Consider the following 17,301-nt stretch of genomic DNA (forward strand, 5'->3'; position numbering starts at 1 on the left):
AAAGTGATGGCGGCTGATGAATGGCACGATAATGGGCCTCAGGATCTCGTCACGATATCTCTGTGCATTCAAATTGCCATTTATAATTATAAAATGCAATTGTGTTCATTGTCTATAGTTTATGCCTGTCCATACCATAACCCCACCAACACCATGTGTCACTCTGTTCACAACGTTAACATCAGCAAACCCACTCGCTCGTATGATGCCATACACATGGTCTGCAGTTGTGAGGCCGGTTGGACGTACTGCCAAATTCTCTATAACAACGGAGGTGCCTTACAGTAGAGAAATTAACATTCAATTATCTGGCAACAGCTCTGGTGGACATTCCTGCAGTCAGCATGCCAATTGCTCCCTCAAAAGTTGAGACATCTGTGGTATTGTGTTGTGTGACAAAGATGCACATTTTAGAGTGGCCTTTAATTGTCCCCAGCACCAGGTGCACCTGTGTAATGTTAATGCTGTTTAATCAGCTTCTTGATATGCCACACCTGTCAGGTGGAAGGATTATCTCGGCAAAGGAGAAACGCTCACTAATGGGATGTAAACCAAACATTTTAGGGAAATACTCTTTTTGTCAGTATTGAACATTTCCGTTATCTTTTATTTCAGCTCATGAAACATGGGACCAACACTTTACATGTTGCGTTTACATTTTTGTTCAGTGTAAAAGGTTTAGCTTCACTGTCCAAATAAATACGTATGGGAGTGTGTAATTTTTTTATATATTTTTTTGTCACTTGGATTCTAGGTTTGTTATCTGGGTAAGTTATCTTCTTTGGGGAATTGATCCTCATGAGTTCCTTGTCTCTGCATGAATTATTGTTAAGTATGTAAGACTTGGCCTTGGCTTGTTGGGTAATAGCTTGTTTTGTAAAAAAACAATGTCAATATCTTGTTTCCTTTTTCCATGGTTTCATAATTTATTTGAAGCTTTAAAAAAAATGCCTCAGAAAATAAATGCAGTGACTGTATTTTCTGGTGGTGTAACTCTAAATCAAAAGAGCACTTCCATTAATTGTGTCCGGTTTTATTTTTGGAGAGATCGGATGTTTTTTTTCAAAAGATGCATTGTGGAACATTTTTGGTCACGCCCTTTTTATATGAAAATAAACTGAAATCTCGGGTTTCGAAGTCTCACGGGAGGGACTACATTACGCAGATAGGTCTGACGCAGGCTATGACAAGCGAATGACGTTTTGCGCATGCTCATGGGATCTACGGAGCCAGAAAGGGGGAAAAGTGCAAAAGACAAAGGACTAAACAACCCAGGAAAAGAGGCTAAACGATTAATTTCACCAGGATTATGACACGCCTACTACAGTAGTATCGCATAAAGAGAAAGGTATGTGGCAACAGAAACATCTACGAAATATGAAAGGTTTCACATGCATGTTTACGCTATCAAGAGTGGCGTGTACAGCTAGCTGCCCATAGTATAATCTAGTCGTTGTACTGGATTTTAGCTAGAGCGATTAATTTGAATATCATGTAGATTTTAAACATATTTCGTTAATCCGTAAATATCACTTGTCACAGAATAGTGAAGAATGCCTAGACTCTTGCGCCTGTTGTCTAGCTATATCAGTTTAGTGTGATGTTGCCTATTCCACAAGCCTGCTTCTCTTATCCAGTCAGCTTCTAGTATAAATGTTTACCCTCTGTGTCTTGTGTTCCTTCCTTCTGACCACTGCTGAAAGAACGCTTTAGAAAAACACCTGGTAATCCCTATCTTTTTCTTTCAGCATGACAAACACTTGATTTGGGTGGTGACAACTTTATTTAACATGCATTTCTGCCTCTCGTTTTCCTACCTCAGCTGTATTCCTAAGGAGTCCTGTCTGTCTACACATCACAGAGCCTCATGTATCAAGTCCCTCACATCTTTTCCACTGGAACTGACTCCTCATGGTGGAACCGTGGTACTCGTCGGGTTCTCTAGAAATGGAAAGAACTAGTAAACTTTAGTCTAGTGACAGTTGAGGTGAAAAAAAAAAAAAAGTCACGAGGACAGACGTCAGAATGGGGGAAGTTGAAAAAAGAGATGCATGCTCTTGCTTCTCTTCCTAGTATTTGTTTAGCCATAGATGTGACCTTGGGGGTTCATTATCTTTTTACTCTGACGTAGCTGCATAAATGTTCACACCCTCCTTTTTGCTCTCATAATTCAGTCTGGGCCTTACTCCACACTTGGAACGTTTTGTTTTCCAGAAGTTTTTGAAAATTTTCTACCAATCAGCAATTTTGAAACAGCAGGTTAGCTGAAGTGGCCTGGGCCACCTCAGTGTCACCCAGTAACCCACCTCCCCCTTCCCTTGCCACAAGCACGCCCCTCCAGCAGCTGAGAGGTTGCCATGGCGACAGTAGTTGTGTCAGCGTAGCGACAGGGTGACAGTGATGGGGAGTACTCCATTTTCTGGTAAGGGGAGGGGGGGAGGAGGGCTGCAGGACCTGGGCTGTATGCCATGGAAGCTGAGCAAGCAGAAAGGGATGGTGGGGGGTGAGGTGGGGGGAGGGACGGGAGGGGGGGAGGAGAGGTCGGACCTGAGAGAGCATGATCTCTCGACCCCTCCGGCCCCGCCTCCAACCCCCATCTACCACGAGAAGCAACGGCGGGAGCTGTGTGCTCTGCATGCGCTCAATAATGTCTTCCAGGACGGGGCGGCATTCAGCAGGGATACACTCCAGGACATCTACCAGAGGTGAGGGGTTAAGGTTGTGTCTTCTAGGGCAGTGTTTCCCAACTCGTCCTTGAGTACCCCCCCCAACTGAACACATTTTTGTTGTAACCCCAGACAAACTCACCTGACTCAACTCATTGAGGGCGTTGTGATTTGTTGACGAGTTGAATCAGGTGTGCTTGTCTGGGGCTACAACATAAATGTGTGCTTCTGGGGGTACTCGGGGACTGGAGTTTGGAAACACTGCTCTAGGGGAGGGATTTATCTTCTCCATTTTCTCTCACTCATATTCCTCCCCTCTTTCCATCTCCCCCTCTCTTTCTTTCTCCCCCCTCAGCATCTCTCTCCCTTTTTTACACTTTTTCTTTCTCGTTTATTCTGTCCTCCTCACTATCTCATCCCTCTCTCCACAGACTCTCTCCCGGCACTCTGGTAACCCCCCACAAGAAGAGTGTGCTGGGAAATGGGAACTATGATGTGAATGTCATTATGGCCGCCCTGCAGACCCGAGGGTTTGAGGCTGTCTGGTGGGATAAAAGAAGGTACACCTCTGTTCTCATTAAGCTATATGGTCTTCTACCCTGTCTAGTTATTTAACTAACGTTTTTTGTTTATTTTTTATTTATTGGCCCATCCACCAGTCTCCCTCTTTGGAGGACAAAAGTAACTTGAAAAAAAAAATTGAAAATGTATACAGCTTTTTTGTAACATACATTTTAGAATCTTTCTAATTGCTTAATATTCACATATTGTAAGTTAAAGATGAATATTCCAGTTTCACCGTCCAACAAAATGCTTACTTGCAGGTTCCTTCTGGACAATGCAACAACAATAAGAAATAATAAAAGATAAGAAGATGAACATAAAGTAAATGGCTCAGTAGAGTATAATAAACTTTTTAGCGTAAGAATAATACAGGAAGGCACAATTTTATAGTGCGGTATTTACATGTATCAGAGAAAGGGGGGGATAAGGGGGCAAATGTTTGTGCAGTAATAGTAAATAAGAGTCTGGTAGCAGCAATTGTGGGGAGTGAGTGCATGTGTGCCAAGGTGCGGAGAGTCGGTGCAGGTGTCCAGTTCAAGTGTTCAGCAGTCTGATGGCTTGTAGATGGCCTGTTGGTATCAGACTTCATGCTCTGATACCGTCTGCCCGTCGGTAAGGGAGCTGAACTGTAGTCAATGAGCAGCATTCTCACATAGGTTTTCCTCTTGTCCAGATGTGTTGGAGTCGAGTGAATAGCGATGGAAATGGCATCTTGAGTGGATCTGTTGGAGCGGTAAGCAAATTGGAGTGGGTCCAGTGTGTCTGACATGCTAGCCTTGATGTGGGCCATGACCAGCCTCTCGAAGCACTTCATGATGATGGGTGAGGGTGACGCGGCGGTAGTCATTTGGGCATGTCACCTTGGTTTCTTGGGCACTGGGACGATGGTGGTCTCCTTGAAGCAAGTGGGGACTACAGCCTGGGAAAGGGGCAGGTTGAAGATGTCTGAGAAGACACCCTCCAGCTGGTCAGCACACACTCTAAGGACACGGCCAGGGATGCCATCTGGGCCGGTGGCTTTGTGAGTATTCACTCTTTTGAGAGTTTTCCTCACGTCAGCCTTGGAGCGTGAAAGCACCTGGTGGTCGTCTGGAGCAACGAGAGCCTTCCTGGATTTCTCTGTATTGTCTGCCTTGCAGCGAGCACACAATATCTTCAGCTGTGGTCACCACACAGCTGGATTTTCCTTTGTAGTCCGTGATAGCCTGTAGTCCTTATCATAAGGCGTTGCGAGTCTGAGTTGTCAAACATCGATTGAAGTTTGAGTTTATAATATCTCTTCGCGTCCCTAATGGATTTGTGGCGCTTGTACCCACTTGCCTTGTATGTGTTGCGCGTCATTGATTCTTCTGGGTTTGTTCTGCTGAGATTGAATGCAATACGGGCTCTCAGAATGGTATGGATTTCTCCTTCATCCAGGGTTTTTGGTTGGAATATGTCCGGATTGTTATTGTGCATACAACATCAACACATTTCCTAATGAAGCCTGTGAATGACAATGTATATTCCTCAATGTTGATGGATGAATCCTGAGGGGATGAATCTTGAACAAATTCCAATCAGTATCCTCAAAACATCATTGAGTCTTCCTCTCTCCAGCGCCTCACTATTGTGTTGGTGGCTCCCTCTTGAGTTGCTGCTTGTAGGGGGGAGTAGGAACAGAGACATGAAGTGGGGGCAGGGGAGTGCTTTGTTCCCTCATGGTCCAGTACTTTGTTTCCTCTTTGTAGGATACATGTTGGTGATACTTTTGAAGAATTTGTTTTAAACTCGCTTGGTTAAAATCTCCCGCGACATTAAATACTGCTTCCGGGTGAGCGGATTCTTGCTAGCTAATGTTCTTGTGCAGTTCACGGAGTGCCGCCTTGATGCTTTCTTGTAGCAGTATGTACACAGCTGTGATAATAAAACACGTGAATTCCTTCTACATATAGTGGGGTATTTTACCATCAGAAACTCCAGGTGGGGTGAGCAGGAGCTCAAGATGTTTTCAACTTTGTTACACCAGGAATTGTTGAGGAAGCATACACCTCCCCCTACTCTTACCAGAAGCCGCTGTTCGATCCATACGGAAAATGGAAAAGCTGCCTGGTTGAATAGCAGAGTCGGGTGAACTGTCCGTAAGCCATGTCTGCAATTGAAGCCTTGCTCGGGCGTTCATTCTTTGAACTCAGAGCAAGGCTTCAATATGCAGATTTGCTGAGAATATGATAGTCTTATTATATTGTTGACTATAGATTTCCAAATCTCCCAGCAATGCTATTTGTAGGGTTAATACCAGAATACATTAATAATTCTATCTTCGCAGCAAATCTGTGGAGATGGTTGTATGCCCCTTATATATAACATTCTGTTGGTGGTAATTTTAAATTGCAAAAACGCAAAGTGTTTTCATGCATTTTTATCCAAAGTAATGCATTTGGCCCATGCAGGAAAAACTAAATCCACATCACTGGTGTTGCAAACACCATCCAACCCACTGAGCCATTGGAACCACAGTGCTGTGCTTGTTCATACTCTCCATCTTGTTTACTGCTCTCCGGTTTGGTGCATGTGCTGTTGTCAGCAACTATTTCAGTCAGCTCAGCCCTGCTCAATTTAGGTAACTTCAATCACTGGCCGTACACCAGAAATAGAGGAAAGATGAAGGCTTATTTACATATCCTCTTCATTCTGAATCCCTGTTGACCACAAGGTAGTAAAAAAAGGAATAGCCTACTCATGATTACCCAAACAGATATTCTGAAAATCAAAACAAGTTGGAGATATTTTTTACGTTCAGCATCACTCCGTCAAGGGAAATATTTGTTTTCTTTCTAACAATGATATCTACATAAATGTCAGGATGTTGTGTATCCCTGGAAGTAAACAGAATTCTTAACAGTTTTGAAAACACAGCTTGTCTGAAAATAAGTGGTCTCTTGGCACAGCTTACACCAGGAATGGGGTAGGTTGAGCGTAGGGACAGGGTAAGGCAGCTCAACTTCGTTGTCAAGTTCCCTGCATTTTGAGGCTACTAGCCAATGGAACTGAGACTTGATACGTTTAGCAAGCTCAGACTCCATGTCATAAAATAAGTTACCGAAATCTTCAGTAATTTTGCCATACATTTTCTGTTAATTACCAATCTATCGTAACTTTTGTAATTTTCTTCAGTGTCATTCTATTTTTTTCATTCCTTGCTGCTGCTCGAATCTTCCCTTCTCTCACTTCCTTGGCAGCTCTCTCAAGAACCTCAAGGGGGGGCTAGACCCCTGCTTGTTTTATGTTTGTATACACAGGGCATGATGTATACACTCAGGTTATGAGTTCATGCACATGGCACATATACAATGCATAAAACTGACAATGTAATGATCATTTGTATGGGGTATGGTGGCCATTGGCTCAACTTACACCTAGGCAAACATTTTGATTATATTAGTCCACACAGCTACAAGGATGCACTTTCATGCCAGGTTTAGGACCTCATATTGTAGCTTATAGAGACCCCGATGTGTAAAATGATCTACTTTGGTTTATATACAAACATCATGAAACCTATAACACAAATTCATTTGACTTTGTTAAAATCACATTTTTGGCGGGCCCTAACTTTCTGGACTTTTTCTCTCTTTATCTCTTCCTAAATATTCGGTCACATGATTCATTTTGTGTATGGTTTCCTAGAAACAAGGGGTGGATCAACTAAACCCTTGGCTCAAATTACCCCACTCTGACCTACAGACATCATCATGGATTTTACAACATTACAGTAGCTCCTGAAAATCCACTTCTGCAAGACCAATGGACTGTGTGATTGACATGTGTATTGTATTCCTGCAGGGATGTGGGCAGTATAGCTCTGTCCAACGTAACAGGCTTCATCCTGAACGTCCCGTCCAATCTGCGATGGGGTCCACTGCGCCTGCCACTCAAACGGCAGCACTGGATAGGGGTGCGGGAGGTGGACGGAGTCTATTACAACCTCGACTCCAAACTACGCAGCCCACACACCATCGGAAACCCTGATGAGCTCAGGTACTGCGTGTGTGGGTGTGTCATCCCAATTATGGTGTCCTGACCAGTGGATTAAGCCCATCACAATTTGCATTGTTCATTTTACATAGTGTATTCAGACCCCTTCCCTTTTTCCACATTTTGTTACATTACAGCCTCATTCTAAAATGTGTATGTGTGTGTGTATATATAATTATTATTTTTTTTAAATCAATCTACCCACAATACCCCATCATGACAAAGCGAAAACAGGTTTTTAGAAATGTTTGCAAATGTATGAAAATGTTTAAACTGATACCTAATTTGTATAAGTATTCAGACCCTTTGCTATGAGACTCAAAATTGAGCTCAGGTGCATCCTGTTAACATTGATCATCCTTGAGATGTTTCTACAACTTGATTGGAGTCCACCTGTGGTAAATTCAATTGATTGGAGATGACTTGGGAAGACACACACCTGTCTATATAAGGTCCCACAGTTGACAGTGCATGTCAGAGCAAAAACCAAGCCATAAGGTTGACGGAATTGTCCGTAGAGGTTCGAGACAAGATTGTGTCGAGGCACAGATCTGGAGAAGGGTTCCAAAAAATGTCTGCAGCATTGAAGGTCCTCTAGAACACAGTGGCCTCAATCATTCTTTAAAAAAAAATATATATATACAGTTGAAGTCAGAAGTTTACATACACTTAGGTTGGAGTCATTACAATTTGTTTTTCAACCACTCCACAAATTTCTTGTTAAACTATAGTTTTGGCAAGTCGGTTAGGACATCTACTTTGTGCATGACACAAGTAATTTTTCCAACAATTGTTTACAGATAGATTAATTCACTGTATCACAATTCCAGTGGGTCAGAAGTTTACATACACTAAGTTGACTGTCTTTAAATAGCTTGGAAAATTCCAGAACATGTCATGGCTTTAGAAGCTTCTGATAGGCTAATTGACATCATTTGAGTCAATTGGAGGTGTAGCTGTGGATGTATTTCAAGGCCTACCTTCAAACTCAGTGCCTCTTTGCTTGACATCATGGGAAAATCAACAGAAATCAGCCAAGACCTCAGAAAAAAATTGTAGACCTCCACGTCTGGTTCATCCTTGGGAGCAATTTCCAAACGCCTGACGGTACCACGCTCATCTGTACAAACAATAGTACGCAAGTATAAACACCATGGGACCACGCAGCCATCATTCCGCTCAGGAAGGAGATGCTTCCTGTCTCTTAGAAATGAACGTACTTTGGTGCAAAAAGTGTGAATCAATCCCAGAACAACAGCAACGGACCTTGTGAAGATGCTGGATGACACGGGTACAAAAGTATCTATATCCACAGTAAAACGAGTCCTAGATCGACATAACCTGAAAGGCCACTCAGCAAGGAAGAAGCCACTGCTCCAAAACCACCATAAAAAAGACAGGCTACGGTTTGCAACTGCACATAGGGACAAAGATCGTACTTTTTGGAGAAATGTCCTCTGGTCTGATGAAACAAAAATAGAACTGTTTGGCCCATGATGACAATTGTTATGTTTGGAGGGAAACGGGAGAGGCTTGCAAGCCGAAGAACACCATCCCAACCGTGAAACACGGGGGTGGCAGCATCATGTTGTGAGGGTGCTTTGCTGTAGGAGGGACTGGTGCACTTAACAAAATGGATGGCATCATGAGGCAGGAAAATGATATAGATATATTGAGGCATCATCTCAAGACATGAGTCAGGACGTTAAAGCTTGTTCGAAAATGGGTCTTCCAAATGACCCCAAGCATACAATGACCCCAAGCATACTTCTAAAGTTGTGGCCAAATGGCTTAAGGACAACAAAGTCAGGGTATTGGAGTGGCCATCACAAAGCCCTGACCTCAATCCTATAGAAAATTTGTTGGCAGAACTGAAAAAGTGTGTGCGTGCAAGGAGGCCTACAAACCTGTCTGAGTTACACCAGCTCTGTCAGGAGGAATGGGGCCAAAGTTCACCCAACTTATTGTGGGTAGCTTGTGGAAGGCTACCCAAAACGTTTGACCCGAGTTACACTTTAAAGGCAATGTTACCAAATACTAATTGAGTGTATGTAAACTTATGACCCACTGGGAATGTGATGAAAGAAATAAAAGCTGAAATAAATCATTCTCTCAACTATTATTCTGACATTTCACATTCTTAAAATAAAGTGATCCTAACGGACCTAAGACGCGGCTGCGACAGAGCCTGGACTCAAACCAGGATCTCTAGTGGCACAGCTAGCACTCCGATGCAGTGCCTTAGACCACTGCGCACTTGGGAGGCCCGGCCTCAATCATTCTTAACTGGAAGAAGTGTGGAACCGCCAAGACTTCCTAAAGCTGGCCGCTCGTCCAAACCTAGAAATTGGGGGAGAAGGGCCTTGGTCAGGGAGGTGACCAAGAACCTGATGGTCACTCTGACAGCGCTCCAGAGTTCCTCTGTGCATATGGGAGAAACTTCCGGTCAGACAACCATCTCTGCAGCACTCCACCAATCAGGCCTTTATGGTAGAGTGGCCAGACAGAAGCCACTCCTAAGTAAAAGGCACATGACAGCCCGCTTGGAGTCTGACAAAAGGCAGCTAAAGGACTCTGACTATGAGAAACAAGATTCTCTGGTCTGATGAAACCAAGCTTGAACTCTTTGGTCTGAATGCCAAGCATCGTGTCTGGAGGAAACCTGGCACCATCCCTATGGTGAAGCATGGTGGTGGCAGCATCATGCTGTGGTGATTTATTTCAGACCAGAGACTGGGAGACTAATCAGGATTGAGGGAAAGATGAACGAAGCAATGTACAGAGATCCTTGATGAAAACCTGTTCCAGAGCGCTCAGGACCTCAGTCTGGGGCGAAGCTTCACCTTCCAACAGGACAACGACCCTAAGCACACAGCCAAGACAACGCAGATTGTCTTCGGGACAAGTGTCTGAATGTCCTTGAGTGGCCCAGCCAGAGCCCGGAATTGAACCCGCTCAAACATCTCTGGAGAGACCTGGATGGGCAGCGACGCTCCCGATCCAACCTGACAGAGCTTGAGAAGAATGGGAGAAACTTTAAAATACAGGTGTGCCAGGCTTGTAGCGTCATACCCAAGAAGACTCAAGGCTGTAATCGCTGCCAAAGGTGCTTCAACAAAGTACTGAATAAAGGGTCTGTATACTTATGGAAATGTAATATTTGTTATTTTTAATGCAGTTGCAAAATAATCTATATTTGTTTTTGCTTTGATATTGTGTTTATATTGAGGGGAGAAAAACGTTTAATCGATTTTAGAATAAGGCTGTAACAAAATAGTCAAGGGGTCTGAATATTTTCCGATTGCATTGTGGAGAATCCAAAAAAACCATTTATATTCATGTATCCACTAGGTGATGCCTCATAGTAATACATAAGAGGTTCATTAAGAGTCTCATTCCCTTTGCTAAATAATAGATCATTCCACGGCCGCCATCCACAACGGTGATCGATATTTGTCTAACGCCTAATGAATAACAAGCTGATATCTTTATTCTTCTTCTGTTCTTTCAATTCCATCCACACAACAGGAAGTTCCTGCGCCACCAGCTGAGAGGGAAAAACTGTGAGCTCTTATTGGTGGTGTCTGAGGAGGTGGAGGTCCACCAAACATGGAGGTCAGATGGCTGTTGATTGAATGTGCCCGCCAACCTTTTCTCTACCGGATTAGACTTTTCCCAGTTGCTGCTCAGGATAACTGGCGTGGTCCAAGCAGGGTATAGATTGAAAAGCAGGTGGGGTTGTGCTCAGCCAATCACACAGATGCGCACTGGCCGGATGTACTTTTTTTGCTTACTCACCCATTGCTGGACTCTGGCTGAAACCTGAAGTGATGAAGGAAATGGATTCATACAGGGAGGTCAAGAACATTTCACACTACACAACACTTAGATTTATGAACATACTGTTTGGGATTCTGTGTTTATATATTGATTATTTTTCTATGTTTTTTTTTTTGTACATTACTGTTTCCAAGTATGGGAGGCGTGTGACTGTGTAATACACCAGTATCTATCTATCTCTCGCTCCCCCCCCCCCCCCCCCTCCTGTTTACCCCTGTACTGTATATTCACTGATGCATCTTCATGTTTCTCTTCTCTTTTTCTTTGTGTATCTCTATTTGTCATTCTCTGCTCTACTATGACTGTACATCTCTTCTTTACCTCAGTGTCTCTTCCTCTGTCACCACTCACAATTAGTTTTTCACTCGGCCAACATTATATCCCCCCCAGTGTATGCAGCTGTTTTATCCTCTCAGTTACTGCTGAGGCCATCTGTCTGTTAGTAGAAAGCCTTGCTAGTTCCTGTCTTCAAGCTAGAATTCCTCTAAGCTAAGGTTGTGTTAGGCCCAGGTATTGACACATGGCTATATACTGTAACAAGGTAGAGCCAGGAGGGTTTCAATGTGATCTGACCAGGAAAATCCACCAACCTGTGTTATGGGCTAGTCACAGCCCATGGGGAGTTATTTTCTGTTTTGTAGTAAAGAAAAACTCCTGAGCAATTGACCATGGCTAAATAGTTATTTCCAAAAATCCACCTGCCAAATATACAGAATTGTGGAATCAGTAGAAATGGTTATTATACCCAAGGTTTAGAATTGTTCACTGAAAATGCACTGTTAGATTTTGATCTATCTGTAGATGCCATGGCTGAAATGTCCAGAATGCTGAGTGAGAAGTGGAGTAAGAGGGGAAAAGGTTGACAGTTGAATGAATAAGAGAAAGTGATCCATGTGTAGAAGGAAAAAGTGAAAGAACGGCATGAGCCCAGCCAGACCATGTTAGTTTTGAAATCAGCCATTTGTGTTGGTTGATGGGTCTTTATCATCACAACAACATATTGTGTATTATTGAAGACTTGATAAGGCCTTTAATGTGTTTACAGAGGAAGCAGGCATTATTCTCTACCTAAAGAGGGATTGTTGAATTTTGCTCCTCATTAGCTCCATCCCAACTGTTTTCCTATTCATCTGAGCATCCAATCGCTGGTTCATTAAACTGATAATTTTATCATTTTCAACTATCACTACTCATGAGACAAATCAATGAGGTTGTTGGACTGAGGCTTCCCCTAGGGGATTTCAGGTTGGGCAACCAAACTCACAGGTAGAAAATCCCCTCACTACTTTAAATCAGGGTGTTTGGGAAAAGAAACTCTGTGGTGACACAGAGGATTTTGTTTTTGCCATGACAATCCCACCCACCTTCTCCCCTCTATTGAAGGGTCCTGGTTGTGTTATTTTCTCTTGTTTTTCACAAAAATAAAATGCTTGTAATGGCACTTTATGTACACTCCTTAGTGAGGATGTGGCTTAATTTCTTGAGTGAAATTGCTGTTGGAATTTGGATGGAGAGTAGAGCACATTTATAAGAAATGGGCCAAGGGTTGGTTACTTTGTTTTCCTGCTACTGCTTGTGTCATCTGCGTGCGCGGGCCCATGTTCCAGCGTTGGTCCAGGCTCGAGCTGCCAGCGTTGCTTTGGCGCTGTGGAACGAAGAGCGCGCCTAGGACGAGCTTTTGGAAGCACGGGGACGCGCTAAGCAGTGCAGATGTGTCGCAGATTTGAGAAGTCACTGTACATACGGAAATATCTGGTACAAGGAAGTGGAAGGGAGAAATTCAGCTCCAACTTAAACGAAAACAATGCTCAGTTTGTAGAGGGAGGGTCGGGGGGAGGAGAAAACAGCCGTTTTTGAAAAGCGACGCGTAGATACTTGTCATAGCCTGTCTACAGTTACTTTATAGCGGAAAGCTAAACTAACAGCACTTATTCTCGTTTGTACTGGATCAATCTATTTCAAAGAGCAGACAGAACGTTCTGTGCTGGACCAATGGAGCTGTCAGCGATTGGTGAACAAGTGTTTGCTGTGGAATCAATAATCAAGAAAAGAGTTAAAAAGGTAAGGTATTCATATTGGAAATAAAACGCATGTTACATAATGACAAGTACGCAATTGGGAGAATATCCATTCTAGCGTAGCCTAGCTCCAATAAGGAACACAGCTGGCTATATTGAAAAGCACTTACCAGTAGCCTATTTATATCCAGTATCCACTGAATATAATCATATAAGGGGGCGTGAGTGGGGGGAGTGTATCCCTTTAACATAAAGTGGAGCGTGTTGCCATTGCGTTAACGTTACAGTATAGTCAGCGTGCCAGCTGTCTATCCTAAGATAATGTGAAACAGAATAATCATATTGGAACCGAAACCTTGCCTTCAGTCCTGTGCATTGCCAGAATAATAGCCCTCGGGTTATACAGTTACGCTAATAGGCTATTCTGGATTTGTGAAGAGCTACGCAGTTTCGCGGAGGAAATTAGAAATACAGGTTTGTGGGTTATTAGGGCGCAAAACGCGCCCCCCTTTTGACGCGCATCCATAGACGTGAATTAATGTATGCTACTAAGTCCTTGTAAGTGTTGGGTATTTTAATATCGTATTTCGCACTGCATTAAAAGTGAACTCGATACCGTAAGTGCATGAGTCATTGTCGGTGCAGGCGCACGTCAACCGTTATTATTGCCATGCAGTCCCGTTACATAGGGGAAAACGTTGCTTGCTGTCAAATATTGTTGTGTTTGAATAATCAGTGTCCTACCCACACATCATTTTATGTAATATTCTTTGTGTGTGTGTGTGTGTGGGGGGTCTTGTGAGGATCCCAATTCTCTCCATCCACCAGTGCGCTCATGTGCGATAACGTCATGCTATCTAGGAGCTGTCAAAGTCGAGAAGCTATAGGATAACGTCATCTGGAATGAATTCTCGGTATTGACATGACATAGTTTAGATGAGAAGACATACATTTCCTGGATTTTGAAAGGTTATTATAGGCTACCTATCTCTGTGCTTGGAGTGGAGACTGTAAGCATAGCAACATCACAATCAACATCCTCCCCCACACACTCTCCACTCTCTCCCATACTGGTGCTTGTCTCCAACTTTGTCACAGGGAAACGTGGAATATCTGTTGAAGTGGAAGGGATGGCCCCCCAAGTGAGTAGTATCACTATGACATCATTATATCCAGTAATTCAAGACAATGAGTCATGCAGAGTATTATTGGATGGATGAGGATGAGTAACCATGGCGATGTCTTTATCTGTACAGATACAGTACATGGGAACCAGAGGAGCACATCTTGGACCAGCGTCTGGTGCAGGCCTATGATGAGAAGTAAGTCCAAGAGACACTGCATGCTATAGAGCGCATTACGTACCTAGCTAACGAATATCATAGTACTGATAACTGCACTGTTGTAGTAGTAGTAGTAGTAGTAGTAGTACACTGTACTAGTACACTGTACTATCATAGTAAACTATACCTGTTTGTACTGACTGATCTTACCATTTCACCAGAGAGCAGAAGGACAGACCCCTGGGGTACCGGAAGAGAGGACCCAAAGCTAAAAGGCTTCTACTACAGGTGGGATGGGTTCATGTTATATATATATATATATATATAACCTCTCTGTATGATTAGACTAGGGTTGCAAAGGAAGGGTATATTACTGGAAACTTTAGAAGTTTTTGATATCTTTCAAGGATTTGATGTAATCTAACACAAGACATCTAGTGGCCTGTTTGGGTACTTCAGATAGGGCCAGAGATTATTGCAAACACCTGTGACTATCACATGTAAAATATATGAATCATTGAATAAGATGATTTTTATCTAAAAAATAGTTGTGAAAAAAGTAAATAGTTGGAAGAGTTGCAAAGTTAATTTAAAATAATGCCATTGTTGATAGTTTTTTTTCATTAATTGGGCTGTTTTCTCTTGAACCATATTGTCTATCAACTAGAAATGAATGGACAATATGGACACAATATAAAAAATTCATACTGTATATGAATACGTTTTTGTACAGTTATTCTAGTATAAATTACCAGTTATGTAGATTGCCATAGATTTTCTGTTAATTACCAACATTTCTGAAGATTTTGTTAACTTTGCAATCCTAGATGAGATGGAGTAATAGGTTGGCATACTAAGTAAAGGGGAAATTATCTTGGAGAAACACAACTGCTGTATAAGACATCTTTATTATTCCCCCCTCTGTAGAATACTATTTACAACATGGATCTCCGGAGCGCCCATAAGGCCCTAGAGAAACCTCCAGCTCGCCTACGACTTTCCCTGACTCGCTCACTGGAGTCTGAGGCAGAGGACCCAACCTATGGGGCCTGTAGACGGAGCCTACACCCCCGCCTGGCCCATCGCAAAAACAAACCCAGAAGATCACAGTTCATGTGCCTGGCCTCTCCCCCTGGCCCCCCTAACCCCACAAAGGACCCCACACATGATGATTGGGGAAGGAGGGAAGAGGAAGATGACATGGAGGAAGAGGAGGAAACTCGACAGGAGCAGTCGGAGCGAGAGACAGAGATATGCAGTGGCATTCTGAATGGTAAGCGTGTTAGTCGGCCTATTCACCAAATGGGCCTAATTTTAAACCAGGACATTACTGTGTGTGTGTGTGTGTGTGTCAACTAGTTAGTTGGTACAGTACAGGACCCCCTGGGCAGACAACCAGGAACATAAGCTCCGCCATCCCATCCAGGGCTGGCAACTGGCACAGCAAACAGACAAGTAGTGGCAAGGGAGAGGGTTGACTTAATGGGGTTTAATGTATGGCGCAGAACAATACATGCCAAACTTCCTGGTACAACACAGTCTATGAATAGCCTACAGGCAATGTACTCAAATCAAATGTTATTGGTCACATACACATGGTTAGCAGATGTTATTGCGAGTGTAGCGAAATGCTTGTGCTTCCAGTTCCGACAGTGCAGCAATATCTAACAAGTAATATCTAACAATTCCACAACAAATACCTAATACACACAAATCTAAGGAAGGAATGGAATAAGAATATATAAGTATATGGATGAGCAATGTCAGTGAGGCATAGGCAAAGATGCAATAGATAGTCTAGAATACAGTATATACTCACCATACAGGCAATCAATCTCGGTCAGTTACTTCAGACTTGATGCAATCATAGCAATCTTACCCTCTTCCTTTCTCTTTCCCTCTCACCCCCTTTCCTCCCCCACCCTCTTTCTCTCTCCTCCCCCACCCTCTTTCTCTCTCCTCCCCCACGCCTCTCCTCCTTCAGGGCAGGATAGGGCAGAGGACTGGAGTTCTGTGATTGGCTCAGACGAAGTGACCGCGTCAGAGCGGTCTGCTGTTTGGAGCCCAGTGATTGGCCCAGGGGAGGTGACCGTGACTGACGTCACCATAAACTCTCTCACAGTGACTTTCAAAGAAGCCCTGGCAGCCAAAGGCTTCTTCAGAGGCTGGGGCTTAGAGTTCTGAAACACACAGCAGCACACACAGACGAAACCTGGTCTGGGAACAGAATGAGAGAGATGGAAAGTGTGGCTCTTGAGTTATCTTTACACTCTGTTTGGACTGTGTGACCGCTTATTCTCCTCATCCCTTTACCCTTCTTCCCTTTCTGGCTGTGTGATTGACCTCTGTCCACACTAACTTCCTATTTCATTCAATAGGCATACTGTAGTGTACAGTATATACTGACTACATTGAGATGGGCATACACTCCTACGTTGAGCTATACACAGTATACTGTATACCATATCCTTCTATACAAAACAGTTATTTTTCTGGACTGTTATTAGATAAACATGTGGCTTAGTAGAGTCTTGTGGTGATTTAGAAATCCTCTGCAAGATTACTTTATCAGCCTGCATGCCTTTCTCCTGTCCTCTCTCTGGGTACATACTGATACTCAAGACATTTTGGTGACCCACTAACGCCCTGCGCAACACATCCAGTGTAAACTAACCTTAAAAGTGGAACCAAAAACCTATATAAAAAACAGACTTAGGAACAGTCTGTTCTTTTCTGAATTGCACTGTATTTACGTCATGATGTTGATGTGTCATCTTTGTGGAATCTTCCTTGTCGCCTCCCATTGGTCAGTGCCTGTTTATCCCACTCCCAAGCCGAGACTGATGGGTCTTGTTACCGATGTTCCCAGAAAAAATGTTCGGCACTGAGCAAATGTCAGTTCTGCTGAGCGCA

General features: G+C 43.3%; 2 protein-coding genes across 3 annotated transcripts; both read left to right on the forward strand.

The window, feature by feature from the left end:
- Positions 1–1,113: 1,113 nt before the first annotated feature.
- Positions 1,114–12,539, forward strand: LOC106589528 (josephin-1). 2 transcript variants are annotated; one of them, XM_082970366.1, is made up of 6 exons: positions 1,180–1,348; positions 1,704–1,724; positions 1,823–2,705; positions 3,098–3,226; positions 7,056–7,250; positions 10,776–12,539. In XM_082970366.1, exons 3-6 carry the CDS (start codon positions 2,401–2,403, stop codon positions 10,876–10,878), a joined length of 732 nt encoding a protein of 243 aa, XP_082826492.1. In that variant the 5' UTR covers positions 1,180–1,348; positions 1,704–1,724; positions 1,823–2,400; the 3' UTR covers positions 10,879–12,539. The 2 variants fall into 2 exon arrangements, with proteins under 2 accessions (XP_014035098.3, XP_082826492.1); XM_014179623.3 differs by lacking the exon at positions 1,704–1,724 and having other exon boundaries at positions 1,114–1,348.
- Positions 12,540–12,818: 279 nt separating this feature from the next.
- Positions 12,819–16,862, forward strand: LOC106589529 (chromobox protein homolog 7). The gene is made up of 6 exons (XM_014179624.3): positions 12,819–13,148; positions 14,204–14,247; positions 14,362–14,427; positions 14,610–14,676; positions 15,316–15,661; positions 16,373–16,862. Exons 1-6 carry the CDS (start codon positions 13,080–13,082, stop codon positions 16,570–16,572), a joined length of 792 nt encoding a protein of 263 aa, XP_014035099.1. The 5' UTR covers positions 12,819–13,079; the 3' UTR covers positions 16,573–16,862.
- Positions 16,863–17,301: the final 439 nt, after the last annotated feature.

Source organism: Salmo salar, chromosome 28, assembly GCF_965601325.2.
Source record: "Salmo salar chromosome 28, fSalSal1, whole genome shotgun sequence".
Lineage (NCBI taxonomy): Eukaryota > Metazoa > Chordata > Actinopteri > Salmoniformes > Salmonidae > Salmo > Salmo salar.